The sequence below is a fragment of the Carettochelys insculpta genome, chromosome 2 (genome assembly GCF_033958435.1).
Source record: "Carettochelys insculpta isolate YL-2023 chromosome 2, ASM3395843v1, whole genome shotgun sequence".
Taxonomy (NCBI): Eukaryota; Metazoa; Chordata; order Testudines; family Carettochelyidae; genus Carettochelys; species Carettochelys insculpta.
The window spans coordinates 246,953,819-246,974,145 of NC_134138.1; the positions used below are offsets into that span (position 1 = coordinate 246,953,819).

At 42.6% G+C, this 20,327-nt stretch overlaps 1 protein-coding gene across 1 annotated transcript in view; it reads left to right on the plus strand.

The window, feature by feature from the left end:
* MYO3A (myosin IIIA) overlaps positions 1-20,327 on the plus strand; it is a 175,920-nt gene that overhangs the window by 123,935 nt on the left and 31,658 nt on the right. The window contains exons 26-32 of the mRNA XM_074986283.1: positions 3,220-3,425; positions 6,022-6,133; positions 8,330-8,492; positions 9,198-9,284; positions 11,383-11,506; positions 15,973-16,927; positions 18,517-18,655. Of these exons, the coding sequence (XP_074842384.1) occupies positions 3,220-3,425; positions 6,022-6,133; positions 8,330-8,492; positions 9,198-9,284; positions 11,383-11,506; positions 15,973-16,927; positions 18,517-18,655 (1,786 nt within the window). The remainder of the gene's footprint in view (positions 1-3,219; positions 3,426-6,021; positions 6,134-8,329; positions 8,493-9,197; positions 9,285-11,382; positions 11,507-15,972; positions 16,928-18,516; positions 18,656-20,327) is intronic.

Consider the following 20,327-nt stretch of genomic DNA (forward strand, 5'->3'; position numbering starts at 1 on the left):
CATAAATTGTTGACAAAAAGGCTGTGTAGATGCTCCGGGGGACCCTTTTGTCAATAGAGCAGGTCAAAACACGATCCACTTTTATGTGTAGACGCAATCTGTTGATGGCAGTTTTGTCGGAACATCTCTTCTGTCGGTAACTTCTGTAGACAGATGCATCTAATATAGATGTAGCCCTGGTGTAAAATGGGGATAAAGACACTTCTGGATGAGAGTAAACAGTGTGCCCTTGAAACCAAGAAGGCTAAGAGCATGTTAGGGTGCATTAGGAGGAGCATTGTGAGCCGTTTTAGAGAAGTGGTTGTTCCCCTCTATTCGGCACTGGTGAGGCCACATCTGGAATAGTGTGTCCAGTTTTGGGCCCCCCAGTATAAAAAGAATGTGGATGTGCTGGAGCAGGTTCAGCAGAGGGCACCAAAAATGATTAAGGGGCTGGAGCACGTGAGTTATGAGGAGAGGCTGAAGGTTTTGTGCTTATTTAGTTTGCAGAGGAGAAAATTGAGGGGTGATTTAATAGCAGCCTTCAACTTTCTGAAGGGCTGCTCTAAAGAGGTTGGAGAAAAATTGTTCTCAGTGGTGATAGACAGCAGAACAAGGAGCAAAGGTCTGAAGTTACAGAATGAGAGGAGTAGTTTGCATATTAGGAAAAACTACTTCACCAGGAGGCTGGTGAAGCGTTGGAATGCATTGTCTAGAGAGGTGGTGGATTCTCCAATCCTGGAGGTTTTTAAGTCCCAGCTTGACCAGGTCCTGGCTGGGATGACTTAGATGGGGTTGATCCTGCTTGAAGCAGGGAGCTGGGCTAGATGATCTCCTGAGGTCCCTTGCAGCCCTATGATTCTGTTTTACAGGAGTGTTGAGAGCATAATTCTTTAAGGCATGTGAGAGGCTCTGATAATACAGTAATGGAGGCTGTATTATCAGACATGCCTGAGAACCCGGGCACTCGCAGATGGTGGTGCCTCTATCCTGCAGAACATTGCTGCAGTGAGGGATGTTCCAGAGCTGAGGAACAGTGTGTACAGTAGTTAACGTAAAAGAAAATAATCAATGTCCTTCAGCATCACTAGGATGAAACACTCTTAGTGCAGTCTAGCTCATTTTTCTCTAAACGCTGTGTTCCAAACACCTTTGAAAACAGCTTCTGCCAAAGTACATCTATATTTTCTCTATTCTAATTGTTCCGCCATGGCATTTGGAGCTGGCTGGCTTGGGGCCTGATCCTGCTTTTTCAACTTCCATTGATTCATATCTTCTAGCAAAAACATACAAGTGCTTCAGATTATGCTACTAGCTCTTATGAAAATATTCTATGTACTCTGAGTGAAAAATAGCAAAGAATAACAGATTCTTTGTTTAGGCGACAAAATAAAGCACCAGAAGATAAACTACATAATGAGCTAGTACCACATTAGGGTGATAGAGGTTGAACCTCCATAGTCTGGCATCTTGGGACCTGACCGGTGCCAAAGAAGAGAGTGTGCTAAAGCATGGAGAGTCAGTATTGTCTAGCAGCATTACCAACACTTTCACTGCGTACTGGGCTCTTAGAAGACATTTGGGGCAAATTGGAGCTAAACAACAGCACAGAACACAGAGCCAGGACTGGTGGCTGTAAACAAACTATATGGCACCGCAGAAAAATTGGCCCATTAACACCTGTATATTTCTAGGACATAAAAGGGGGACTAGTGGGTTACTGGCTGTTGTCATAAGCCATAATTCTAGTGTCTTTATTAAGACCATGATTGTCAGCATCTCGCAAAATTATGAATTTAAGCTCCAGGCTTGTCTTTTGGATGGAATCGCTCTGTTAATAGGATCCTGCAGTGGAGCAATTCTGTAGAAACCCATCTGGACCATGAAGCCCAGATTTAGCTCCGCTGGCTTGGAAAGCTACAAACCTTCTCATGGCAGGCTGGAGGAGTCAGTGCAAAGCAGCTGTGTGAATTGTGAATTGGTGTTTCTGATGAAGTGGGTCTTTGCCCACAAAAGCTTATGCTCCAAAATATCTGTTAGTCTATAAGGTGCCACAGGACTTCTTGGAGTTTCTACTGCCTCTCTCTGAGTTCCCCTAGGGAAGGCAGCTATAGTTAGCTACTAGCAGTGGCTCCATAACAGAACCAGAGGAAGGAGAGGAGCTTGCTGAATCAGATGGGCCTAACCAGATGTGCTTTAGATCTGGATGCCCAAATAAATCTGTTAGTCCTTATGGTGCCACAGGACTCTTGCTATTTATTGTCTTGCTACACTTCAATTCCCCCATCCTTAGCTTGACCTCTTACTGCCTGGTGTCTCCCAACAGCTCCAGTCTCCGAGATCAATGAGGACTTCATACAAATTTTTAAAACAGGTGCATAGAAAAATGTTCTCTTTTTTAATTTCCTAATAGTGAGATTGAGTTCCCTGACAAATGGCCTAATCCATTCATCTCACATTTTAGAAAGATTTTAAATAAGAAATGTCTCTATATTCTGACAACTATAATCAGAATTGATGTTCATGAGCTGAACTGTGCTTTCCAGTTCTCAACTGTGCAGCTTGATATGGAAAATGACATGGCTGATGTAGTTCAACAGCATCAGCAGCAACTCAGTGGGGCCTCAAACAAACTTGCAAAAATATACACATTGTTGTTTGTCAGTATTTTTAACTGTGATGCAAAACACTGCTGCGTCCAGAAGCAAAACTGGTGCTTAACTCGTGGTTAGCAGTGTAGATTACTACAATTTATGGTGAATAGTCTGAGACAGGTAGCTGTAGTAGTCTGTAACTTCACAAAAAGCAAGCAGTGCTGTAGCCCCTTTAAGACAAACAATAATATTTATTAGGTGATGAGCTTTCATGGGAAAGGTCCACGTCTTCAGATGAAGTGGGTCTATCCCACAAAAGCTCATCACCTAATAAATAATATTGTTAGTCTTTAAGGCACTAGAGGACTGCTTGCTTTGTTTTTCAATTTATGGGAACACACTGGCTGGGAATTTGCTGTTCATGTTTGTCTGAAGGTGAGTTTTGGCTCAGATAGAGTTGATTACAGAGAGGCTAGAATTTCCGATTGCTTTGACTACAGTTAAACAATTATCAGAATTTAAATGGATTTGGAGTTATATCTCCAGTACCACTCATGTGAAATGAAATTTCAAATGCACAGATATGATTGTTCAGTATGAGGCTTTTATGAATCACAACAGAAAATGTTTCTCCATTTTCTTGAAGTATTCTCTGATGGATTTGTTGTCAAAGATGGTGGTTGGCCAGCCTCATTTTGTCCGCTGTATTAAGCCAAACAACGATCGACAGGCACATAAGTATGACAAAGAGAAGGTACTGGTACAGCTGCGCTACACAGGAATTCTTGAGACAGCAAGAATTCGGAGACAGGGTTATTCCCATCGCATCCTGTTTGCTAACTTCATCAAACGGTAAGGCCATGTACATATGAGCTTATTTCTATCATTGTCTAATATTTGGTGAATGTCACCATTGTAAATAGTGCTGGGTAAAACATATTTAAAGACAAGGTGTTTGCCAAAGATTGCAAACTTGATTGTACAGACCTGAGGTGTACACGTCTTTCCTTAGTGTATAGGGAAAGATCATGCATCTCAGACCTGTTGTTCCAGGCTTGCTGCAGACTCAGGCAAACATCGCTGAAGAAAGTTTTCTTTGGAACTATAAGAACTAGAAACTTAATATTTTAATTTAAATCTTAGAACTTGAAGCAAAGAGGCTCCAAAAACATTACTGTATCTCTAACCCTGAGCAGCTACCCCAGTTCAGCCTCTGGTTTTGCAGAAGCACAGTGTGATCTGGGTATTGTGTATTAAGCTTAAGGTAGACGTGCCTAAATGCATGGCTTTATTTTTTAAAGTGTAGTTGATAAGCATTATCATTTGTTAAGAGACTAGTCTCTCACTTGTTATGACTTGGAGACTATTAAATAAAAAAAGCTCCGCTCATAAGAGATGCATTTTTCATTTACAAATGTAGAAACCAGACATTTCTCTGGATAAAAACTTAAATTTACAGGAGAAAAATAGGAGAAATCGTGCAGATAACACCCACACTGACAGAAACTCTTAAGACTAGAGGTAGACAACTCATGACAGAGACACAAAAAAAGAACAAGCTGATGATCTGATAAGTACGTTCCAGATGAGGTGCAAGGAGGAGGCCGTGACAATGTCAGAAAAAGCACAGCTTGATGAAGGCTGTTAAATCTAATCTCAAGAAGTGAACAAGGTGTGTCTTGAGCTTTGGTTATTGCTTTTTAAAGATTTTTCTGCTAGTGTAAAGGAGGGTGAGCAGAGTATAGTAGGCCAGATCTTCTCTGTGTGTAAATCAGTCGTGCGCCACTGATTTCAAGAAGGCCTGGTCAATTCACACACCAAGCCTTGGTGACTGCTCTCATTGGGATTCCTCTCTCTTTTTTTAGGCCAGTTAGGGTTTGGTTTGGTTTTTTGCTTCTCACTTTTGTATGGCCCCTGACTGATTTTTTCAGTGGGGAAATGTCCCCCTAACAGAAAAAAGATTCCCCACCCCTACACTAAGGTACATAGGCCCCAAACTATAAAGAGCTTCATAGCTCAGGCCAGCAAAGAATGGTTTAACCATACTTCCCTATGCCAAATATGGGACACGCTGTGGGAGAGGGTGCTTCTCTGGCTATGGCTGCCAAGCAAGTGCAGCTCCCTGGCTGCCCCATGCCACAGGGCACCAGAATGGGGCTCCTGACCCATGAAGGAGTTCTCCAATTGCAGGGGTGGTTGCCCTGCCAGAAGAGGGGTGGGCTCACCAGCTGCCCCATGCTGCTGGGTTCCAACAATGCTCCAGGATTGCTGCAGCTCCGAGCTGCCCCACACCTCCAGGCGCCGGGTATGGGGCTGCAGCTGCTGGTACTGGCTAGTCAGTACATGCTGCATATGCTGTCTAGCGAGCTCCTGATTGATTTTGCCTGCAGCTGAGCCGACTTGAAGAAAGAGCAGCTCAGCAGGGGGAGTCAATATATGTTAAAAAAGAAAAATAGGTGCCTGCCTAAAATGAAGGACTGTCCCAGTGAAAACGGGACGGATAGTCAAAGAACTTCAGACCAGTACCCTCTGCAACACACATGTAATATGCTCCCAGCAAGGAGTTAGTAGGCTGCCACTTTCTGCATGACCGTACCTGATGTTGTGTGGCTGCAAATATAATGCAGGGTAGGGTGGGCCTGGGTGTGAGATATTAAAATTCAATATTTGACAGAATACGATTAAACAGAAAACAACTGTAAATAAAATGATTGCCATGCTCTTTGTTTTTGAAATAAAGGGACGTCCACAACATAAACAGAAGAAATAAAGGCAAAGAATTGGCAAAAACTCCCACTAGAAAGAGTATTCTCTGAACATTCTGTTAAGAGAACTAAAAAACCTTCTAAGGTGTGCGCAAGATGCCTGTCATGCACCTCTAACAGGCTGTGTCTACACTGGAACAAAACTTCTAAATGGTGATTACTAATGAGGAGCTGAAATGCATATTCAGCACCTCATTAGCATGCTGCCGGCCGCGGCTCTTCGAAATTGCTGCGTTTCGCTCCCATGTGGCTCGTCCAGACTGGGGTCCTTTTCAAAAGGACCCTGCCAACTTCAAAGTCCCCTTATTTGTGTCATAGGAATAAGGGGCTTTCGAAGTCCAGGAGTTCCTTTTGAAAGGCCCCCATCTACATGGGCAGCATGTGATTCAAAAGCGGCACTTTTGAATTTCTGCGGCCACCATTATACTAATAAGGTACTGCATATTCATGGCAACTCCTCATTAGCATCTTCCAACCTCGCTCATTACCACACCCCTTTCAAAAAGAAGGGGCTAATGTAGACGTAGCCATAGTGATTTTGGCACGTTCTGCTTTTTAGTACAGTATGCATTACTTCATAAAGAAACATTTTAAATCAAGTTTTATTTAGGTGAGTGACATGTATCAGCATTTTTCATTCATTCCAAGTTACTGTAATAAAGAATTGTACTTTTGTCTTTTAGGTATTACCTCATCTGTTACAAAACAAATGATGATCCTCCAGTCAGTCCTGAAACCTGTGTTGCTATCTTGGAAAAAGCCCACCTTGACAACTGGGTTCTTGGAAAAACCAAAGTAATATTTGCATACACTTTGTATACATTGCACTGAGAGCTTGTAAAGATATTAGGCAAATTCTTGCTCTCAGTTACTCCACTGGAGTTACTTTGGATTCACATTAGTTTAAAAAAAACAGTTGACCAGTCTCTCTGACACTTCGGCCCAGTTGGGGCAGAGGAGTTGGTAGCAGATGGTATTAGAAGTAGAGAATGGAGGAAGATTTTGGTTTATGGGCAGAAGTCGCCCTAGCTATAAGCCGACTGAGCAGTCACCTAGAGTGGTAGATTTGGCTGTTCACCCTTTTGTCACAACAGTGGGGTGCTTGGGCCAAATTTGAGTAGTTCTGTAACTCTTTACATTTGATCACAATACCACTCACTCACATTTGTCTTAATTGCCTCCCTCTATAATGACAGAGGAGCTGCCAGACTAAGTCTGCTGCCCTGGGCATATGGGGAGGGGATGGGGCAGCACACTGAAGTTTTGTGTAGGGCAGCAGATTGTCTTGCGTAGGCTCTGGTTATGGCACAGATAAATGTCTGCTCTCTCGTTATTGTCCCACGGCACCCGTGGAATTTATCAGTCTCCTTCCTACCTCAGCCTTGCTAGCCTGATTTATCAGAAAGGCCATGCCTGCTAATAGACTCCAGGGGTTTTGGCAGACACAGGAGTTGCCATAGGAGAAAAGCTGGTGTGTCTACACCTCAAGCAATGTTAATTACAACTCTCCCATTCTCTAAATCTAACAGAAGAGGGATGGAGATGGGTCAAATAGAAGGGAAAACATGGAACTGAGGTTGTCTGAGAAGCAGACACCTACTCTGTCTGTGGGCTTGTCTAACTTACCGGTGGAGGGGGTATGGGAAAAAAATCATGGAGCATTCATCCTGCCTTGCATGAAAAGTCAAGATAAGAGGGCTTTTCCCTCCAAATAAAAACTCCAGCTCTGTAAACCACTTCCATTGACCCTCCATTTCAAGGTGGAAAATGAATGCATGTGAACAAAGCACATCTATTATCGGCTGATGTGAACGCTCCTTTTGCAATGCTGTGGCTGTAAATGAGAATGCTCTTTTTCACAATTCTGTGGCTGTGTGAACCCCCATTTTTTGACTTTACTTATTTTGACCTTGGGATGTCAGAAAAAGTATCATCAGAAAAAACATGCAGTGTAGACACAGCACCTTTCTCCATGGCCAAACCTCTTGTTTGCTAGTAAGGATTTCCAGTCTCAGGAACCAGAGATGGATTTTCATATTGAGGCTAGAAGGAGGAGAAGAAAGGTCTTCGTCAAAGGCAGTGGGACATTTCTGGGGTTGGGTTTGCTAGCGATGTCTGGACAAAAATCCAAGGATGGACCTCCCACCCAACCTTTTTTATGTTGTAAGGTGGACCAAAGGAGAAATTGGGCAGAGGGAAAGGAGAATAACTGGAAATATGGGAATTCCTATCCCACGCTTTACTTTAATGGAGTTACTCCAGATGTATGCCAATGAAACTGAGACAGAATCTGACAAACAGAGACTGGGGCAAAAGGAACAGAGAGGAGAAGACAGAAAAGTCCTGAAAAAATAGATTCAGTGGGCCTAATTCTGCTCTTTGCTATAGCAAATGGTTACATATCAGTGCAACACCATTAATTTCAATGGAGTTACTCATGATTTACTATGTGAGAGCAGCAGCAGGCCCCATGTTTGCACCATTTGTGCCAGTCTCACTTTTGGGGTTGTTTTTCTGTGGCATTGGCTTCCCTTAAAGCAAATTAAAAAAATAAATAACTGGCATGGATTTAAGATACTGGACAAAAACATTAACAGACTGGAACTTGTTTTGTGGAATATGCACCCCACGAAAACGTTTGTGAGATAGCAAACATCTGAACTCCTTCAGACTCAGTTTCCAGAACGGATCTATTTTCACAGAGTCAGGTTTTGAGGTGATCAAGTCCCAATGAAAATGCAAATAACAACAGTGTTTTGGCCATTTGTGTTACCAATTCAAATTTCAGAATTTTCAGCTTTGTCACCTTCAAAAATGATCATTTATACCACGGAACTAAAGGCTGTGCTCTTCCCCTGATGCTCACCTAGAAGTTTTGTTGGTACTAAAAGGACAAATGTGTACTAATGTGTATGTATGATTCACTGTGAGGAGACTGTCTAGGCCATATGAATTAATGATTTGCATCATTGTTTGTTTGTTCTCTTTAAGGTGTTCCTTAAATACTATCATGTGGAGCAGTTGAATTTAATGAGAAAGGAGACGGTTGACAGGATTGTTTTGATTCAAGCCTATGTCAGAGGGTGGCTAGGTTCAAAGAGATACAAAAAATTAAAAGAGAAAAGGGAAGAAAGTGCTATTAAAATACAGTCAGGTAATAGCTCAGCTGTATTTTAGAATAAGTGTCGCATTCTGTGTGTGTGTGGATGAAATACAGCTGTACTTCTTATGTTTTTTCACTTTTAAGCTTGTTGCATTTGATAAAGCATTCTATGATGTCTTGTGTGTTCTTATGAAAAGAAACCTGTTAATCAGGTTAAGACAATATGCGCTTCACTACAGTTATCAATTGTTGTTACTTTTAAAAGGCAGCTTCTAATAATAGATGTATGCAAATACATAAATCATAATTTTATTCCTAAAATTCCAGTGTACCTTGACCATGTCACATAATACAACCGTGGAAAAAATAATGCATTAACCATCTTAGATGATCAGATTAATTAAGCTGTTGATTGAGAAGTTGCTAATTGAACAGCTTCCTTTTAGCATAACTCTCAGCATATTATCTTGGAAGTTCCAGTATCTGCATTTATTATAAATACTAATTGATTCTCTAATTATGATATGATCTGGAGGACCCAGGTTTTATATATTTTATACAGTGTGTGGTTCCTTGACGTAAATTTGAAAATTTGAGTAACAAGTCAAGTATATGTTTCTTTGTAGAACCAGCCTGGAAAAATTATGTTTGTGAATATGTTAGTCTAAGTGCCATACTTCCTTGCAGAATTCTTTCTTTTCATCTTCTTCTGCATCACCTAATAGATGTGCTTAAATTTTCCCACCTCTTTTTTAGTTTACAGAGGCTTTGTCACTCGTAAAGAATATGAAAACATAAAAAATAAATACAAAATAGAAACATTTATTACCAGACTTCAAGCAGGTAAGAACCATTGGCTTTCTAGGCTTTTCATATATTGATTTTTTGATCTCTGCTCGTACACAGTGTAGTGTACCAGATCCTTGGCTTCCGTAATACAACCCTGACAGCAGATTATACCAGCTGAGGATCTGATGCACATATCTATGCTTGTAAACATTGTGTGTATATAATATACACATATGCACATAGTATATCTTCTTGCATTTAGTATTTACACACAAGATACTCTTTATGCTTGTGTATATATTGCTTGCATTTGATATATATTTGGTACATATTAAGTAACACTTACTATAAAGAAGAGTCTTATCTATAGCTATGCCCGTGTCTAGTTGTCTTCTGTCATGGTTCCATTCCTACCTAGCAAAATGTTCTTTCTGTTTCTTTCTGCCAAAACATCTCTGCTATAATATTCCCTAAGAGCCAGTGCTTTTTTCTATCTACCCTCTCCCTCTTGGTCCCTGATTGATCTCATAGTTGTATATATTCAGTAGCTACTCAGTTGCAGTCATTGGAATTTTACCAATGTAAAGCCTGTCTGAGAGCAGAACCTACTCCAAGAAGATCACCATTGAAAGTCAGTGTTTATTAACGCAATATCTGAGATGTCCCAACTAGCTCCTCAGCAGAGAGTCTCAAACACCACAATGTGACAAATGCATATCCTTGTTGATTAGCCACTACACTGTATCTTCTCCTTAATGTCTATTCTCTCTCTGTCTGAGGTGTGGCTTCAGCTCAGATTCCTTCAGCACAAAAGAAGTAAAATCATGAGATGTCCCGTCTCACACAACTTAAGTGGCTCTGCTCCCCATTTGTTTCAAACTCCAGTTCAAAATTGCCATCCTTGTTTTGAAAACCATCCTTGGACAGGCTCCATCCCACCTCAAAGACCTGGGCCAACTTTGCAGGAGAAGCTAAGTAACTTGAAACAAACCAGATGCTGTCCACATTTACATGAGTATAACCCCTTTGACTTCAGTGGAGTTACTTCTGATTTAAACCTATGTAAGTGAGAGAAGAATCAGGTCCAAAAAGTCTCAGACTATGTCTACACTACAGACCTTAGAGCAGCACAGCTGTACCACAGTAGCTGTGCTGATGTAAGGTCTCCTGTGTACCAACAGGAGAGAGCTCTCCTGATGGCATAATTAAGCTACTCCCAAAGAACAGTAATAGCTATGTTAGTGAGAGAGAGCACTGTCCACACTGGCACTTTAGTTGGTGAAATTGATGTCGGTTGCTGGGGAGGAGGGTAATTTTTTCACACCCTGACCAACAGAAGTCTTATTGACAAAAGTGCAAATGTAGACAAAGCCTAGGAAACGCTAGACGGAATCTAAGATCATGTAATTTCTGCTGTCTTTGGGGCCCCCTCAAAGTGCAGGTTAAACTCTTTTATACTCCTTCCTAGACTAACCTTGACCCCCTTAGACTCACACTCACCTTTCAACCAGTAGCTTGTTTCCCTTACACAACACGAGCTTGTTTCCCTTACACAACACGTCAGAGTCTGGCTCATTGTATCTAATGGAACACAACCTGATGTGGTTCACAGTCTGTGGGATGGAAGAGAGGAATGCAGCAAGAAAGTCAGCTAATGGGGATGTATAAATAAATGAGATAGGCCATCCCTACCTGACATTTAGCTCCTGGGTATCTAATTAACACAATCTTAGAGCCCATTACACTCACTCATATATCCATAAATACATGCAGGGGGGTCTAATTTATTCCACTTTATATTTCGGTTCTGAATGTGGCCTCTTCCTTTCCCTTCCCCCTTTCCTAGTTCATCTATTATTGTCTCCCTCTATGATCTTTCATGTGATCTTCCACTGCAGGCATGAGAGCATTCGCCTCTGTAGCTTCTGTCATCTTGATAAACTTCCTCTATCTCTCCACATCACTGGCTTGCTATCACATTTAAACTCTCATTTGAAAACACAGTTTTCTGTGCCTTCCCCATACGATCCAGCTCCTGTCTTCTGCAGCTTTTTGTTATTTAACTTTGCATTGTTACTATTGAACACTGTTAAAAGTTTGAAATACAGCTTGGGTGTTGTCTAAAATGGTATTGTGCTGTAATTTGTGTCAGATGCAAGAGGATATTTAATCAGGAAGAAAATTAAAGAAATAACAGATGCAACCAACAAAGCAGCAACAACAATTCAGTCTCACTACAGGGGATACAGGGAGAGGAAGAGCTTCAAAAAGAAAAGGTAGAAATCTTTTCCTTTCTACTGTATCACTTAAATGTCTCCTGCTTCTGCAAATACATTGTCAGAAATCTGCAATAAACTCTGGAGTTGGATTATTCTGTGTAGCACAAAACAGTTTTACTCCAGGGGGAGGGAAGGGAGGCATTCTGCACCAAAACCAGAAGAATTCTGCACGCAATATTTTAAAATTCTAAGAAATTCTGCACAGTTAATTTGTCAAAATAACACTGTATGTTCACGCCACTTCCATATATTTAGATTTTTTTTCACAGTACCTGTTGGTACATATGACTGTAACAATCTAGGTGTGCAAAAATTTCCTCAAGTGGAAGAGGACAACCCAGTTCCTTTTTTATCTGCCCCTCCCCTAGAGCCCAGCTGGAGGACTGGACACCAACAACCCCTCCCCCGGAGCCCCACCATATCCCCCCTCAGCCAATATATGCAAATCTTCTCTCCACCCAGAACCTATGTGTAGGGCCTCCCAGGCATACTCGCTCACCTTCACAACCCTGGGATCCGGAGAGAGAGCTAGCCTGATGCTCAGTCCCAAGCTTGCATGGAGTTTCCTACGCACCGTCTCCTTCCCTCAGGACATGCTGAGAACTGCAGCTGCCAAGAACGCTGTAGCCCCCTCTCATTCCCCCAGCCATGTCATCTGGGTGTGAGCTGGCCTCTGCTTGGTCCAGTGGCTCCTAATTGCAGCTAGCAGCATTGCAGCCCATTCGTAAGGTGTGTTGGGAGAAACTCTGCGTGGACATTCATTTGTGGAATGGCACAGAATTTCCCTTCTGTGCTGCCTGAAGGGACAGAACCTGCCCTACCCCAGCCTCCTCAGAAATACCCTGAAGCACTAGCCCTATGTGCAAGTATGCTGCAACAGAGAGCAAGAGGGACAGACTGTCTCTTTCTCACCTGCACAACTGCCCCTCCCCTGGCCCCCAGTGGTGATTTATATTTCTACCAGCTGCTCTGGGGAATCTTAATCCACCTTTCTGCGCTGCCAGGGAGGGGCACATAACTGTTCTGCAGTTTCCCTTTGCTTCCCCATTAGAAGTCATTTTTTCTGCAGGGAGGTTAAGAAATCTGTGGGGGATGTAAGTTCTTCACACATGCAGTGGACAGAATTCCCCCAGGAGTATAGTTTGCTTGCCTATTTTCAAAGATGGCGGTAAACATCTTTCGTAAGTGTTGTGACCTTGGGGAAGCAAATTTGTGATTAAAAAAATTATTTGACAGTATTTCACCCACCTGGTATTTTAAATAAACTGATCGTACTGATGGGTCCACCTCATTTCTATATATTGCATACGCCTCTTCTCTGAGTCACATAAAAGTAAAAATGGAAAAACATAGACAATCTGAAACATGAACACTTCCTCTTATCCTTATGTTGAGATGGGCAGGCAAACTTTATTCATGAAAGTAGTTCAGAACTCTTTCCAGATGTGCTAAGTTGAACAGCCAGGATTTTCAAACTGTTCTGGATCAGCTCAGTGTAATGCAGCTGAGCAGGAAATCATCATAGTTCTTTTTTTAAATTTGTAGGTTTTGCTTTTGGTGTGGGAGTAAGCCTCATGGGAGGTAGCACAGGGAAGATTGAGTAGTCTAACCCATAGGAGAAGGAAAGCATTCAGGAGACCACTTGCAGACAGTAACAACAGTGTGGGTGACGGAGTGGAAGGATGTGGTTGGGATGCTGCTCTAGAACTCAGGAGATCTGAGTTCAGCCCCTGATCCTTTATAGACCTGTTTGATCAGGGGCAAGTAGCTTAGTCTCTCTGTACTCTAGTTCCCCATCTATAAAATGGAGTATTGGGAGGACAAATGCATTAAAGATTGGGAGGCACCCCAATATTATGATAATGGAGAGCCGTATGAGTACCTCTCATAGATAGAAGGGGGTTATGGAGGGACTGCAGGACATCTTTCAAGTAGTGGTGGATTGAGCAAGATGAAAGGTCTGGTGTGGCATTTAACCTCATCTTATGGTGATAGGTAACAGCATGGATTTATCAAGAATAAATCAAGTCAAACCAACCCAATAGCTTTCTTTGATAGGATAAGAACAGTGGGCGTGGCATACCTAGATTTTAGTAAAGCACTCGATAGAGTATTGCATAGCCTTTGTATCAGTAGGCTATGCAAATGCAACCTGGAAGGGACTACCATCAGGTGGGTGCGTAACTGGCTGGATACCCATTCTTAGAGAATAGTTATCAATGGTTCACAGTCATGCTGGAAGGAAATAACAAGCAAGGTTCTACCAAGCTCAGTTTTGAGGCCAGTTCTGTTCAATATCCTCATCAATGATTTAGCTAACGGCATAGTGAGTATGCTAATCAAGTTTCCAGGTGATACCAAGCTCGGAGGGGTTGTAACTGTTTTGGAGGATAGATCCAGAATTCAAAATGCTCTGGACAAACTGGAGAAGTAGTCTCAGGTAAGTAGGAAGAAGTTCAACAAGGACAAATGCAACGTACTCCACTTAGGGAGGAACAACAAGTTTCATGCGTACAAAATGGGAAGTGACTCCTTAGGATGGTGTACTGCAAAAAGAGAGCCAGAGGTCATAGTCGATCACAAGCTGAGTCTGAGTCAACAGTGTGACACTTGCAAAAAAGTAAATATGATTCTGGGATGCATTAACAGGAGTGTTGTGAGCAAGATACAAGAAGTAATTCTTCCACTCTACTCCTTGTTCTGAAAATGATCCATGGACAGGCTCCATCCCACCCCAAAGACCTGGGCCAAGTTTGCAGAAGAAGCTAAGTAACTTGAAACAGACCAGATGCTGTCCACATTTACTCTAGTGTAACTCCTTTGACTTCAGTGGAGTTACTTCTGATTTAAACCTATGTAAGTGAGAGAAGAATCACGTCCAGAAATCTCAGGCTATGTCTTACGCTATGGACCTTAGAGCAGCACATCTGTACCACTGTAGCTGTGCTGGTGTAAGGTCTCCTGTGTACCAGCAGGAGAGACCCCTTCTGCTGGCTTTTTTTTGTTTTTGGTTGGTTTTTTTTTTGGTAGTACTGTGTCTATTTCTGGGCACTACATTTTAGGAAAGATGTGGAGAGTTTGGAGATGGTCCAGAGAAGAGCAACTAAAACGATTAAAGTTCTAGAAGCACAGTGTCCAATACACATTCCGTTTGCCACGTGGTGAACTGGACACCACAGTGTTGCGAAATGTGGCTGCTTAGAGCTGCTGCACATGTAGAGTGCCTTCCATCTGCTCCACACACGCACCCCACCACTTGGTGGGACAAGCATGTGGCAGCAGCAGCAGCGATTGCTTGTTGTGTGGCTCCAACATGGAGCTGCGGGTTCCTGCAGCTCCATCAGCTGCTGCTCACCACAAATCCAGCCACAGCTCACAGCATGGCTCCAGCCACGGTCCCAGGTGCAGCCCGCTGCCTCCAGCTGCAGGGCAGCAGCTTCAGTGGTGGCTGCAGCTCTGGTGAGTCGCCAGCAGTTTGCATGGAGGTGGTGCCAGGCTCTGGTGATCCTTAAATTTCTATTGCACACCACTGGTCTAGAAAATATGACCTGTGAGGAAAGATTAAATGGTTTGGGTTTGACAAAGGGAAGGCTGAGAGGGGACATGATAGCAGCTTTCAAGTACCGAAAAGGGAGTTTCAAGGAGGAGGGAGAAAAAAGTGTTCTCCTTAGCCTCTGATGATAGGACAAGAAGCAATGGGCTTAAATTGCAGCGAGGGAGGTTTAGGTTGGACATTAAGAAAAACTTCCTAGTTAATGGATTGGTTAAGTACCTGAATAAATTATCTAGGGTGGATATAGACTCTCCATCATTGGAGATATTTAAGAACAGGTTGAATAAATATCTAACGGATGATCTAGATGGTGCTTGCTTCCATCATGACAGCAGAAAATTGGACTTGATGACCTATTGATGTCTCTTCCAGTTCTACCAGTCTGTGATAATTTTGTGACAAAGGAGGCCCAGGGAGCAAGCCAGCTATTCCCTTGATGTCATGGAGTATTTTGTATATGACATTTTATTACGTAAATGCAAATTCATGAACATTCTTTTTGCATTTCGCCGTGGGCAGTGTTTTTCCTTTGTGGGATGGATTTTGGACTCTGTGAACTACTAAGGTTTTCATACACTGCTGGAAAATTCCTGCCTTTTTTTAAACTGTCTGTACACTTTCAGTGGATTGTTTTCTGTAACCTTTATCACCTCATCTTTTGCTACCTAGAGTGCCCTCTCATTGCCCTTGGACCACTTCACCAGGGATATTCTTTCACACTTAGCTTATCATTCATGTTCACAAATATGTGTATTCATTTTCCATCCCTAATCTGTGCTAGATGCTCTAGCTGTTTTTTTTATTTTTGATTGATCAAATTGTCAAACTGCTGCACCAAATTGTATGAGCAAATTGTACAGTGATAATCTGCCTGCTATAATAATTCCCAAATGCACAATGTCTCATGCAGGGAATCACTTCTGAAGAAGGAACAAACTAAAAATGCAACCTCCATTATTGAAAAAGATGAGCAACCTCAAGATGAGGAAGACAATCCAGCCGTGATGACTAACTCTCCTTCACCGGCTGAAGAGGAAGCAGCGGTTATTGTTCAGAGTAACTACAGAAGTTACAGAGAGAGTAAAAAAACTGAAGAGCAATGCAGAAAACTAGCAGACCAAGTATCTCCTCCATTGGAAACCTTCAAACTGGAAGTAAAGCCAGTTCAAAATGTAGCGCAGGAAGCTGAGATTGAAATATACAGAAAAGATAAGGCAGCTATTTTCAGTGAGAGCAGCTACCCTGGGCACCCAGAAAGACAGAAAATAGAGGGAAAAAGGGAAATGCCTCCACAAGGAGAGAGTGCTTCTATGAAACTAAATCCTCCATGGCAGCATGCAAAGGAAGATAAAAGACAGGCCTCTTTGAAGCAGCCATCTAAATTCACAGAGCCAGGCCTCCAAGATCTGACTCACCAGGAAACAATCAGCACAGCTGAGCAAAACCAAATGTCTATTGTTGTTCAGAATAAGTATGACGGTCACTTGGAAAGAAACCATCTGACAGAGGAATGGATAATACCTGGTGAAAATAAAGGAAGTATAAAGAAAGACTCATTAAGAGGCTCCCAGAAGCAAGATGATCCAGAAAAAGAAGGTTCAGAAGACAAAGATAAGGCTGCAGTGGTAATTCAGAGCAATTATCGTGGTTACAGAAAAAGAGGGCAACTCAAAAACGAAGGGAAATTACCTTCTAAAAGTCAAGAGAGAGACGGTAAAGAGCCTGCTGAAGTGGTATGCATTCAAAATAATGATTCCAAGACAACAAAAGACAGACGAAGCTCTAATGCTCAGGCTGAGGGCCATACGAATCTACCGGAGGACTCAGCAAAAGAGGCTTGTGATTTGGCAGCCTTTTCAAGACAGGTAAGAAGCTTATTAAGCTAAATATTTCTTGGTAAATGTGTATGCTAAGAGCAGTGCATTAGATGATAGCACACTGAAAATGGATGGTCTGACTCACCCTATTTCATCGCACACAAAACTCCGAAATTAACTGTATTGGGGGCATTCTGTTCAGTAACATTTTAAATCACGTTATTCATTGTGTTTTTATTTGGAGGGAAAAAAATTGCTGGTCAGGCATTGAAGAGTGGGGTTTATGCAGGTTCTGATACTAATTTATTCCAAAACTTGGCATGGGTTTTAGGCAAACCAGATGCTTGCAACAGGAGCTGAATTGTGTGGAGGAGGTTGCGGGGGGGTCTAATCTGTTTAAAATTTGTTTTCCTTAAATTATATCAAATTATTTTATCTCTTCTAAGCCCTGTGCTTCAAAACCCTAGCATGAGCTCCTACAGAGGGTTCACCAGTTCCTTCCCCAAATACTTCCAATGGCCAAAACATAACGATTACATTTCATCACAAATTCCAAGGTTTGGGAAATTAGTTATGTTCTGAACTGGGGAAAAAGCAACCCTTTTGGACAATTTCAGGAAAATAACTATATGAAAGCATCCTGTTTTGGATCAAAAGAAGCATGAGTTCTTTATTCATGTCACTCTCCCTGGTCAAAAACAATAAAGCCCCCTCATATGCCCCTCATAAAGCTTTCTGTTGAAGATGTTATTGAAATCGTTAGATTGCCACAAAACAATTTGGCTTCAGTGAAGCCGCATAGCTTGATAAAAATGCATTACACTGAAAAAGTTGTGCCTGGCTTTAGTTCATTGTGAATGAACTCCTGGGCCCATGATAAAGCTCCTGTCGACTTCAGTGAGATGGAGATTTCATTCCTAAAATTCAGTTCTTTGAAAGTCTAGTTTATAAAAATCTACAATTTGGGCTACAAGTGGTGATATTGTCAGGGTTGGGCGTGGGCATTGTCCATTTTAACTAAACCAAAAGACCAAATCAAGTGGTTTTGTTTTTTAATGCTGACATATGCCAACTAAGGCCCTGACCCAGCAGGGTAGTAAAGTCTTTTCCTGGCCTGTTCAAGGTTATGCACATGCTTAAACTACCTCTCTGAGTAAGGGTATCATACCCATTCCTAGTTCACGCACTGCAGAGTTGGAGCCCTGCTCTCCTTGACCTCAAGAGGGCTTCTGTGTGGACGCAGGCCTGAACCTGCAAGGAGCAGTTTGCATGATCAGGTTTCATGACACACATCGATTGTCACAATGTTGTGATGGAATTATCTCTCACTTTCAAAAAAATGGTGTGCTGCATAGGCAATGTATGGGGGTACCCAGGGGGCCACAAGTACCCCCGCATCTCCCCACACACACTTACCGGGAGCACCCCGCCACTTCCAGTGAGTACGGGGTCAGTCCCCGCCCTCCCCTGCAGCATTTGGCTAGTGCTTCCCCTGCAGTCCCCACACCGGTTGCCTCTGGTGTGCTGCATAGGAATAGTTTGTCTGATCTTCATTTACCATGTTGTCCCATCTGCAGTTTTACACCCTTGAAACCCCTGGAAACATGCAACTCTGTATCCTATCTTAATTTTTTTAGATATCAAAATTGTCTGAAGACTATTTGGCACTGCAGCAAAAGCTGAATGAAATGATTTTGTCACATCAGCTGAGGCCTGTGATGCTGACCAAAGATAAGCAAACCAATGGCCGACTTTCTCCTCATGGGTGTCAATCAGGTAATATTCAGCTTCCATGTCTATCAATACCATTAATGTACCTCAGGAGCAAATCTTGCAGCCCCACGAGGTTCTATGACATGGGTTCATACTCAACAGCTGTTAAGGCCAAAGGGATCATTGTGTCATCTGGTAGGACCTCCTGCATAACACAGGCCATGAAATTTCCTCCCATTTCCCAGACATTGAGCCAATAACCTGTATTTAACCAAAGCATGTTGCAGAAGGGAATCCAGTTCTGACATGATGACATGCAGAGATGGAGAGTTGGCCTCTTCCTTTGGTAGTTTGTTCCAGTGGTTGTTTACCTTCACTGTTAAAAATATGTGCCTTGTTTCTAATCAGAATTTGTCTGGCATCAGCATTGAGCCATTGGCTTTTGTTGTGCCTTTCCCTGTGAAATCACATAGACCTTTAATACCTAGTGGTTTTCCCCATTAAAGGTACTTATACACCATAATCACAAGTCACCCTGTGGTCTTCTTTTAGGCTACATCTACACTACAAGATAAATTGAGACTTATTAATATCAATTTTGTAATGCTGGATTTTATAAATTCGAATCTGGCTATCCTCACCTCCCCCACATGCTCCCCACAATGTTGACTTATTGCTGCCACACTCAATCAGCAACCATTGATTGTTGCAATAGTGCATTGTGGGAAGCTATCCCACAGTTCCGTTATCCCCATCGCATTCTGGGTATTTTCACTGGTATTTGACATCATCTTCCCACACTGCATTGCCCTCGTTCCCCTCCCGTGGTAAGCAAATGTTCATTTTTCCAGGAGGAAGAAAGGAAAAGTAGGGCATCAACAAAGATCTCCAAATTAACAGGAATCTCTTTATTCCATAACTGAATTGCTTTTTAAAACTGTAGCTGTAACTGAATTATCAAGGATTTTATAAAAATCAGCAAGTGTGTGTCTTCTCAACTGGCCAGACACTGACTGTCTTCCCTTCCCTGAATTGCCTCTGATCCCTGAAAATAACACAGGGACAATGAAAAGCAAGAAGAAAGAGTAGATGGTAAAGAGAGTTGCTGAGGAAAGGGTATGGGGGTTTCCAGAGCACTATACAGCTTCTGTGCGCAGTCTGTATTCTCAACTGGCCCTCCACCTGCTCTTCCCTGTGTGAAGGGGTCCAAAGTTTAGAAGGAAGAGGAGAGAACAGGCTAGGAAAAAATTGTCTTCCCTCTTCACTACACAGAAATTGCCAACGTAGAGGATGGGGCTCACCAGGTTTCATTGCCATTGTGGGGCAGTTTGTTGTTTGGGAGATTGAATGGCCAGTTGACATGGTCCCAAAAACCATTTTTGGCTTTGGGGTGTAGGACCTGTGGCTCAAGGGCCACTGGAACCGTTCCCCCTGGGTGGCTGCAAGCCCTGGCAATTTGTAGCCGCCGCGGGAGACTTCCTCCTGGCAGCGGAAAGGCAGTGAAAATCTTAGCCACCAGGGGGAGGCTTCTCCCCACTGGGAGCTAGCCCACTGGCTCCTTGTTGTGGGGGGCTTGAGGTGGTTTCAGTGGTGGGGGCCAATTGAAGTAGTCCCACCGGGCAGTTGCAAGTCCTCACGATTTGTAGCCACTGGGGAAGACTTGCCCCAGATGGCAGGAAGGTAGCAAAAATCTTAGCCACCAGGGGAGTTTCCCTCAGAGGCAGCAACACCCCGA